The sequence below is a fragment of the Homarus americanus genome, unplaced genomic scaffold, assembly GCF_018991925.1.
Source record: "Homarus americanus isolate GMGI-L3 unplaced genomic scaffold, GMGI_Hamer_2.0 scaffold14467, whole genome shotgun sequence".
NCBI lineage: Eukaryota > Metazoa > Arthropoda > Malacostraca > Decapoda > Nephropidae > Homarus > Homarus americanus.
Genome location: NW_024733734.1, coordinates 8,597,136 through 8,607,903, shown reverse-complemented (window position 1 = coordinate 8,607,903; position 10,768 = coordinate 8,597,136). Strand labels below are relative to the sequence as shown.

At 51.3% G+C, this 10,768-nt stretch overlaps 1 protein-coding gene across 1 annotated transcript in view; it reads right to left on the bottom strand.

Moving 5' to 3' along the window:
• Positions 1-2,163, bottom strand: part of LOC121869998 (fibrinogen beta chain-like) — a gene marked incomplete at its 5' end in the record, with an annotated part of 94,718 nt that extends 92,555 nt beyond the window's left edge. Inside the window, one exon of the mRNA XM_042371681.1 lies at positions 1,246-2,163. Coding sequence (XP_042227615.1) covers positions 1,246-2,163 — 918 coding nt within the window. The remainder of the gene's footprint in view (positions 1-1,245) is intronic.
• Positions 2,164-10,768: the final 8,605 nt, after the last annotated feature.

Sequence of the window (10,768 nt, the reverse complement as noted above, 5' to 3'; positions counted from 1 at the left end):
AAGTTGTTGTTGTTGTTGTTGTTATTGTTGTTGTGGTTGTTGTTGTTGTGGTTGTTGTTGTTGTTGTTATGGTTGTTGTTGTGGTGGTTGTTGTTGTTGTGGTTGTTGTTCTTGTGGTTGTTGTTGTTGTTATGGTTGTTGTTGTGGTTGTGATTTGTTGTTGTGGTGGTTGTTGTGGTGGTTGTTGTTGTAATTGGTTGTTGTTGTGGTTGTGATTGTTGTTGTGGTGGTTGTTGTTGTGGTGGTTGTTGTTGTGGTGGTTGTTGCTGTTGTTATGGTTGTTGTTGTGGTGGTTGTTGTTGTGGTGGTTGTTGTTGTGGTTGTTGTTGTTATGGTTGTTGTTGTAGTTTGTGATTGTTGTTGTGGTGGTTGTTGTGGTGGTTGTTGTTGTGGTGGTTGTTGCTGTTGTTAGCGGTTTGTTGTTGTGGTGGTTGTTGTTGTGGTGGTTGTTGTTGTGGTTGTTGTTGTGAAGTTTGTGATTGTTGTTGTGGTGGTTGTTGTTGTGGTGGTTGTTGTTGTTGTGGTTGTTGTTGTGGTTGTTGTTGTTATGGTGGTTGTTGTTGTTGTTGTTGTGGTTGTGATTGTTGTTGTGGTGGTTGTTGTTGTTGTGGTTGTTGTTCTTGTGGCTGTTGTTGTTGTTATTTATGGTTGTGACTGTTGTTGTGGTGGTTGTTGTGGTGGTTGTTGTTGTGGTGGTTGTTGTTGTGGTTGTTGTTGTGGTTGTTGTTGTTGTGGTTGTTGTTGTTGTGGTTGTTCTTTACACTCATGACTGTTTCATGGGGAGACTGGCGTGGCGGGAAGACTGTTTACATTGGTTGTTTTGGTGGGACGAGTGTTCACATTGGCGGGAAGACTGTTTACATTGGTTGTTTTGGTGGGACGAGTGTTTACGTTGGTTGTTTTGGTGGGAAGAGTGTTTACATTGGCGGGAAGACTGTTTACATTGGTTGTTTTGGTGGGACGAGTGTTTACGTTGGTTGTTTTGGTGGGAAGAGTGTTTACATTGGCGGGAAGACTGTTTACATTGGTTGTTTTGGCGGGAAGACAAAGAGGGAATTTGTCCACTGCCTTACCTTGATGGTCAGTAACAGCTGGGATCACTGTACTGTATTAAAAACGGCTGTTCTTATTATGAGTCGCCTTCACCGTGTGTGTGTGTGTGTGTGTGTGTGTGTCGCGCCTTCACGGGTGGTCACGGCGCGGCGGCCAGACGAGTGTTTACAAATAGGAGCCGTTTTGTCTTACCTTCATGGGCTGGAGACCCTTAGGCTGGACCAGGTAGATCCCGCTGGTCCAGTTGCCTCGCTGCATCACCTCGGTACAGTCGATGGGCAGCGGGGGGTCGGTGGCGCTGGGGGGGTCCACCACCAGTTCGGGGATGAGGTTGTCGGTGGCCTCGGGGTCTTCCTCGGCCGTCGACTCCTTGGACTCCTGGTGGAGGTTCTTGGCGGCCTCGTGGGTCTCGGCCGCCAGCACGGACTTGGTGGTGACCTCGACGCTGGCGGTAGACTCGTGGTTCTTGCGATTGCGGCCGTGCTGGTTCTTGTGGTTAGGTGGGTGAGGGTGGGTGAGGTTGTGTTTACGGGTGTGGTTGTGGAGGCGAGTGATGTTGATGCCGCTGAGACTCATGGCGTGTAGGATGCGCTGGTGGTCCCGCTGGAGAGACTTGAGGCCGTCCTTGATCTTACGGTTGTGGGAGTTCCGCTTGAGACCTTTGGACATCTTGCGGACCTTCTTCTTGATGTGTTGGTTGTTCTCACCCATGTCCTTCACGGCCGTGGTGATCTGGGCGACGGCCTGCGCCAGGCGCTCGTGTTCGTCCCTCGCCTCCTGCATGGATGACGCCACCTCCCTCAGCTTGTCCAGGAGGCGGCTCACCTCCTCCAGGACGTCCCCAGCTGTGGCTTTGGAGGTGACAGAGAGAGCCAGCGTGTCGGCCGTGGTCACACCATCCACGGTGTCGTTGTCATCCTGCAGGGTGGTGGTGGGCGTGGTGGAGAGGGGTGGGGTCGTGGGCGTGGACCTTTGGGTGGTGGAGGCGTGGCAGCACCCCAGCACCACCACCAACGCCAGCAGGAAAGTGGCGTGTGAGAAAGAGCGCTGCATCCCACCGTGCGCTGTCCTCTGCACCCGTATACTGAAGCTGCTGCTGCTGCCTGCCTGGCTGCTCCCTCACAACCCCCCCTGCCCTCCCTCCTCCTTCCCCCCGCCCGCCCGCCCACACCACGCACGCCCACTCGCACAACAATACCCACAACCCACCTAGAATACCTACACCCAGAATACATCAAAAGGAGCTTAGAAACTAGCCAGTGACGAACACCTACCCGACGAAGGGACGACACTCAGGCCCCCTAAGTCGTGTCACGCCGGCCAGGGATCCGAACGCTCTTCACCAGATCAATACCAGGATGCTAGAGGCGGATCTTGCGTTTGTGTGCGCCAAGTTTTGTATTGCGTGTCGGCGTCCACATATTACACGCTCTCTACAACGCTTCCTGTACACCACCTGACACTGAGGGGGACCTGCATAGTGTAGTTAGGTCGTTAAGGGAGCGAGGCCGTGACGGGAGGACAGCAAGGCGTGAGGACTGTATGTGTGTGTGTGTGTGTGTGTGTGTGTGTGTGTGTGTGTGTGTGTGTGTTTACAACAGGCCGTCAGCACACACTTGCATAAAGTGCCATTTATCACGTCAAAAGAAGCGCCCCCTCTCTCCCTTACCCCTGAGATAACCTCCTCCCTCACCCCCACCCCTGAGATAACCTCCTCCCTCACCCCCACCGCCTGAGATCTCCTCCCTCACCCCTCCTACCCCTGAGATCTCCTCCCTCACCCCCACCACTGAGATAACTTTACCCCCAGAGATAAGTTCTTCCAGGAAATAATATCGCCAACTCAAGCAGGCCATTAGGAGCTCTCCACAATTACTGAGCGTCGCTTTGAGTTCGCCGCTGAAGGAGGGGGGGTGGGGGTGGTGGGGGGGGTAGGGAAGGGTGGACAGGGAGGGAAAGTCAAGGGGGGAGAGTCGAGGTGGGTGGATCGAGAATAAGGATAAGGTAGGTATGAGGGAAGAAGAAACGATAATGGGGGTTTGGTAGAGAAAGATAAGGGAGATAAGTAAGAAGGAGGGAGGGAAAAGGGAGAGAAAGGTAAGGGTAATAAAGGGAGGGAAAGGAGAGGTAATGGTAGGGGAGTGATGCAGGAGGAGGAGGAGGGGGGAGAGGAAGGAAAGAAAGAGATTGATGATGATGGGAGACATTGTAGAGGGAAGAGAGAGAGAGAGAGAGAGAGAGAGAGAGAGAGAGAGAGAGAGAGAGAGAGAGAGGAAAGAGGTGTGTGTGAAATGATAGCATAAAGGATAATGAGATGGAAGGGAGGAAGGATAGAGAAGGAAGGAAGTGAGGGAGGGAAGGTAAGGCGGGACAGAAGGAACAATAGCAACACAAGTCATAAACCTAGGGAGCATCACCATAATATTTAATAACTAGATCTACCTCCTCCCTACCTCCTCCCCTCCTCCCTCCCTCCCTCCCTCCCTCCCTCCCCTCCCCTCCCCCTCCTCCCCCCTACTCCTCCCTCCTCCCTCCCTCCCTCCCTCCCTCCCTCCCTCCCCTCCCTCCCCTCCCTCCCTACCTCCTCCTCCCTCCTCCCCTCCTCCCTATCACCCCCCCCTCTCCCCTCCCTCCCTCTCCTCCCTCCCCTACTCCCTCCCTCCCCTCCCTCCCTCCCTCCCCTCCCTCTCCTCCTCCCTATCTCCTCCCTCCCTCTCCTCCCTCCTCCCTCCTCCTCCCTCCTCCTCCTCCTCCCTCCTATCTCCCTCCCTATCTCCTCCTCCTCCCTCCCTCTTCCCCATTCCCTCCGTCCTCCCTCCTCCCTCATTCTCCCTCCTCCCTCCCTCCCTCCCTCCCCAGCTCTTCCTCCCTCCCTCCTTATCTCTCCTCCTCTCTCACCTCCTCCTCCTCCCTCTCTCCTCCCTCCCTCCCTCCTATCTCTCCTTCCTCTCTCCCTCCTCCTATTCTCCTGTCTCCTCCCTCCCTTCCCTCCTCCTCCCTCCCTCCCTACCTCCTCCTCCCTATCACAGTGCTATTACTCCTTCTTCTTTCATACATTTATCACACATTTCTTTCTTCCTTTATCCCGCCCTCTCTCTTTTCCTTCTTTCTTTCTTTTTCTTTCTCTCTCTCTCTCTCAATGTTTTGTATACATGCAGGTGTGTGTGTGTGTGTGTGTGTGTGTGTGTGTGTGTACCTAAGAATAAGATCCTAGAGAAGGAAGTTGAGAGAGAGAGAGAGAGAGAGAGAGAGAGAGAGAGAGAGAGAGAGAGGATACATCATGGAGAATGATGGAAGAGAGGGGAAGATCACAAAGGAGATAGCTGATTGAAGAGAAGGATAGAACACGCCTAATTGTGTGTGTGTGTGTGTGTGTGTGTGTGTGTGAGACATCAGCAGTCCACACAATGCTTATTTATTCACACACACACACACACACACACACACACACACACACACACACACACACACACACACACACACACACACACACACACACACACACACACACACACCAGACGCCAGCCGTGTCTTTTTTTAGCGAGAAAATAACACACATTCCTAAACTGTCTCCTTCAGTGTGTGTGTGTGGAGGAAGGAGAGAAGGAGAGACACAAGAAGGAGGAAGAGAAGACGAAAGGAGATGAGAGAGACAGACAGACAGACAGACAGACAGACAGACAGACAGACAGACAGACAGACACCTACCGTCTCCACAAATGTCAAAACACTAATCTGTTTACCCAAAAAATTCTTCAACGTTGAGGTGGGATGGTGGGGGTGGTGGGGGGAGGGGGTGAGAGGTGGGGGGGGTGACCTCTGACCTTTGACCCGCCTCTGACGTTGGTAACATCAAATAAAATACCTGAGATAATAAAGGTGTGGAGGGTTAGGTTAGGTTTTTGGTTAGGTTAGGCTATAAAATTGACGATAGTTGAGCACCTGTTCAATTTTTCTGGCTGTAAGGTGAGCTAGGACAGGTGAGTATCCCTAATTAACACACACACACACACACAGACACACACACACACACACACACACAGACACACACACACACACACATGTTTATGCTCTCTATATATACAGTATAACAGTGAGTTTATATTATGTGTTTATACTCTACATTAATTTGGTGTAATGTTTATATATCTACATAAAATTGTCTTTGTTTGGTTGTTTGTTTGTTTGTTTTTGTTTGTTTGTTGTTTTTGATTTATGTTTTTGTTTGTTTGTTTATGTTCGTTTGTTTATGTATGTTCGTTTGTTTGTATAAGTTACTGTTTTTAATTTATATTTTTAAAGTGAATTTTTTGTTCTCATTTTTTTCAGTGAATGTTTACGAATGTTGAAGAAGACGATATTTACACATTTACGTTATAGAAGGGATGTTGTTTACAGTGGGTGAATGTTTACTGATTTACAGCCGTCGTGTTTACCTAGGGTGAATGTTTTATCGGCTGTGTTTATTTTACGGTGAATATTTTTAAAAGGTTTTACTGTTATGTTTGGTGAGAATGTTTAAGAATGTTGAGTGAGGGAGACAGTAAGTAAGGTGAATGTTTTTAATGTTAGTGAGAATGTTGACGGGACGAGGGTGAGAATGTTGTTGAATGTTGAAGAATGTTGAGTGAATGTTGACGGGGCGTGAGTAATGTGATTGAATGTTGAAAAATGTTGAGTGAATGTTGACGGGGAGGGAGTAAGGCTCATGTCTCATAAATTCTCTTCTCCCTTAAGGAATTTCCTCTCCAGCCTTGTCTCATGCTGGGTATAACATGTGGAGGGAGGGAGGTTGGTGGAGGGAGGGGAGGAGGAGGGGTAGTGGAGGAGGGGAGGGTTGGTGGAGGGGTAGGGGAGGGAGGGGTGGTGGAGGGTAGGGAGGAGGGGAGGGTTGGGGGGTAGGGGAGGGAGGGGAGGGCTGGGAGGGTAGTGGAGGGAGGGAAGGGTGGTGGAGGGGTAGTGAGGGAGGGAGGGTGGTGGAGGGGTAGTGGAGGGAGGGAAGGGTGGTGGAGGGGTAGTGGGGAGGGAGGGAAGGGTGGTGGGAGGGGTAGTGGAGGGAGGGGAGGGTTGGTGGAGGGGTAGGGATGGAGGGAAGGGTGGGTGGTGGAGGGGGGAGGGAGGGGAGGGTGTGGAGGGGTAGTGGAGGGAGGGAAGGGTGGGGAGGGGTAGGGGAGGGAGGGAAGGGTGGAGGGGTAGGGAGGGAGGGGGGGAGGTTGGTGGAGGGGTAGGGATGGAGGGAAGGGGTGGAGGGGTAGTGGAGGGAGGGAGGATGGTGGAGGGGTAGGGAGGAGGGGAGGTTGGTGGAGGGGTGGTGGAGGGAGGGGAGGGTTGGTGGAGGGGTAGTGGAGGGAGGGAGGGGGTGAGGGGTGGAGGGCAGTGGCGTATGATGGAGTAGAGTGGAGAGTAATTGTGTTCAGTGGAGGGTACTGGGAGAGTGGAGGGTAATAAGTAAGGAGGGCTATCATAATGGAGGGAAGGAGGGTAATTGTGTAATGGAGGGTTAAATATTGGAGGAAGTGGTTTGGTATTGGTGAAGGCAAGGAGAGAGAGAGAGAGAGAGAGAGAGGCCAAGGAGTGAGGTGATAGGTGGAGTTACTTAAGGGAAAGCTCTTGTAAACCTGACTTACTGCTGGGGGTGAGAGGGAGGATGGGGTAGGAGGGAAGGGAGAATATCTTACGTGTAATTTGTAAACACAGCTAAAAGAGAGAGAGAGAGAGAGAGAGAGAGAGAGAGAGAGAGAGAGAGAGAGGTTAAGAATGTAGGGACACTTGTAGGTGATGGGGAAACCCATCTCAGCGGATACCTCAGTATAGTTACTCACCTGTGCGTGGTTACTCACCTGTGCATAGTTACTCACCTGTGCGTAGTTACTCACCTGTGCGTAGTTACCACCTGTGCGTGGTTACTCACCTGTGCGTGGTTACTACCGTGCGTAGTTATCACCTGTGCGTGGTTACTCACCTGTGCGTAGTTACTCACTTGTGAGTGGTTACCACCTGTGCGTCGTTGCCCTGGTTGTGATGACTGTAAGGTCGGGGTCCACCAGCCATGGGCAAAAGGTTAGACGACCAACATTAAAGTGCATCAGCCAGCCACCCTGCCACCCGCCCACTGACACCACTCTCACCACCACCCTGCCACCCGCCCACTGACACCACTACCACCACCCCCACCCGCCCACTGACACCACTACCACCACCCCACACCCGCCCACTGACACCACTACCACCACCCTGCCACCCGCCCACTGACACCACTACCACCACCCCTGCCACCCGCCCACTGACACCACTACCACCACCCCCACCCGTCCACTGACACCACTACCACCACCCCCACCGTCCACTGACACCACTCACCACCACCTACACCCGCCCACTGACACCACTACCACCACCCTGCCTACACGTGTCCTCATTCTAACGTCTCTCTCTCTCTCCCTCCTCCCTCCCTCCCTCCCCCTCCCTCCTCTCTCATAAACACCTGTAGGTACTTATTAACAGGTGTAGACAACAGGTAAACACATACACCGGTAAACTTGACTTGTACACACACACACACACACGCACACACACACACACACACACACACACACACACACACTTGAGAGGGTGTGGAACAAGCTGGCGGAGGAACTACTCTCACTGTCACACTCACTGCACTCACTCACTCACATTTTGCGTTTATTACACACTTTAGCACACTATCACACCTCACACTTGAACCCAACACTCATACTCCCATACCCTACACCCCACACCCTCTCCCACCCCACACACCCTCCCACACCCCACACCCCACACCCTCTCCCACCCCCACACACCCCCTCTCCCACCCCCCACACACCCTCCCCACACCCCACACCCTCTCCCCCACACACCCTCTCCCACACCCACACACCCTCCCCCACACCCCCTCTCTCCATCAGCAGTATACTAGCCTGTGGTCGTTGTGGGTAATTGCTTATGGCTTCTCCAGATCTTTACAGCGGCCAATCGTTAGCAATGATTCCTGCAGTCACTACAACGTCCCCCTCCTCCCTCCCTCCCCCCTCCTCCCTGGCCCCCACTGCTTCTGCTGGATGGTAGTGAATTGTGGTTGATTGTGGTGGGTTTGTGGTTAATGGGGCTGGTTCCTGCTGGTTCACGATGACAGCAGGTGACCCTAATTTCCCTCCCTTCCTGCCCCCCTCCTGCAACTGACCTGACACTCTGAAGTAAAAGATCCGCCGGTGAGCAAGGTGCGTCTGGCGAAGCTTCAATAGAGTCTTACTGTGGATTTGCTTGAGGGAATCCTGGGGTGGGGAGGGGTGGGGAGAGAGGAGGGGAGGGTTGTAAGCTCAGATCGTCATTTGTTTTTTTGTTTAGTTTTGAGAGGGGGTGGGGGGGGTGGTTGAGAAAGGAAATGCCAGACGCTGTTGATCGCTCGTGCTGGCGTTAGTTTAGATGGTATGGTTCTCTGAGGTTCTTATGGCAGGTTCTTAATGAGTTCCTCCACACCAACACACTCCACCTCATCTCCCTCATTGGTGGAGAGAACTATCACCACGGAAAATAGATCAAAATATTTATCTCAAAGTTGGAGGTTAGGTCAGGTCAGGTTAGGTCACGTTAGGTTAGGTCAGGTCAGGTTAGGTCAGGTCAGGTTAGGTTAGGTCAAGTCAGGTCGGGTTAGGCTAGGTTAGGTTAGGTCAAGTCAGGTCGGGTTAGGTTAGGTTCTGAGGTGAAGTTCTCCCAAGTTTGTCATTTTGTTCCTTAAGTCAGACCAAAATGTTCCTGGGCTCCGCTAATTGTCTTAATTGTCTTAGTTTCTGGGTCAAGAGGCCACATGTCTGAGAGGGGAAATGTCTTAGAGGGGAAATGTCTTGGGAAATGTCTTAAGAGAGGTACTTGGAGAGGTGGGAGGGGGAGCAGGAGGGAGCAGGGGAGGGGGAGCAGGAGGAGGCAGGTGAGGGGAAGCAGGAGGAGCAGGGAGGGGGAGCAGGAGGAGAGGAGCAGAGGGAGGTGGAGGTGGGAGAGAGGAACATACAGGAGAGAAAGAGACAGACAGAAGAGAGAGAGAGAGAGACATACAGCCAGACAGACAGACAGACAGACAGAAGAGAGAGAGAGACATACAGCCAGACAGACAGACAGACAGAGAGACAGACAAACAGACATATCTCAATTGTTAATAATACTAATAATAATAATCCCCCCACCCCCCACCCCCCACCCCCCACGGCCAAAACAGTAGTTACATGATACAAGTATTTTATGTAATTATTCGTATATGTATATTATGTCGTCTGTTTTATTATGTATTACTGTTGAATATGTAGAGCAGAATTATAACTCACTGTACCAGACGCGTCTTTTGTAGAATATTGTATTTCATTAATTTTTTTTTGTAGTTTTTAATGTGTGAGTTTTTGTTTGTTTGTTTTTTAGTTATTTATTATTTTTGTAATTTTTTTTTATGTTTATTTTCTTTTATTTGTTGACTTTTGACTTTTTTTATTTTATTTTCATTATTTTTTTATTTTTTTTGTTTCTTGTATTTTATTATTATTTGTTACGTCACAGATGTATTTACGTGACGTCATGTGTGTGTGTGTGTGTGTGTGTTTTAATATGGCTATTGTTTTGTTAATAAAGGTTAGCGACACACACACACACACACACACACACACACACACACACACACACACACACACACACACACACACACACACACATAAAGGTGTTAACAGCAATAAGACGAGCTGGTGGGAGGGAGGAGGAGGAAGGAAGAGAGGAGGAAGATAAGGAGGAAAGGATGAGTAAGAGGAGGCGGGAGGAGGACAAGGAGGACAGACAGACAGGAGAGCACTACACACCTGTCTCTGTCCCATGTCCAACCAGGATCTGCCATCACACCCATGTCCTAACGGGAACTCCTGTGTCGTATGTCAAATCAGATATTCCCATTCCCACATGTCCAACAACTAGCCATTCCCACATGTCCAACTAGTCATTCCCATTCCCACATGTCCAACTAGTCATTCCCACGTGTCTTAACAGGACTGCCTCACGTAACATAAGTTATCAATTCCGTCTAATTCCCGAGACAGTGTTGGAGCTACTGACGGTAAGGTAAGGTTCCTGTCAGTGTTAACCTAACCTGACCCTGACCTGACCCTAACCTGACCTGACCTGACCTGACCTGACCCTAACCTGACCTGACCTGACCTAACCCCACCACCACAGACAGTACAGTAAGGTCAACAAAGCCCTCTACCGTACATCAAAGACCTGTCTCCTCCCAGCGGACCTCTGCTTTGTCTTGCCATATAAAAACTATTTAACTAGCAACCCACCTGTCTCTCCCTCCCCCTCCTCCTCTTCCACCTCTTCCTCTTTCTTTCCCAGCCTCCTCCTCTCCCTAGACCTCCTTCCTCTTCCTCCTCCTCCTCTCCCTAGACCTCCTTCCTCTTCTCATCTTCTTCCTCCTCTCCCGCCCGCTTCATTCTCTTGTTTTCCCAGCCTCCTCCTCCTCCTCCTCCTCCCACTCTTCCTCTCCTCCCCTTCCTCTTCATTCCCCAGCCTCCTCTAGCGTCCCGAGGGTAGTGACCAACCCCCCTACACCTTTTGTCTCCCTCCTACTGTGAGCTGTAGGAGGCACCCCTCACCCCTCACCCTTCACCCCTCACCCCTCACCCTTCACCCCTCACCCTCTTCTTGATATACAACTTTC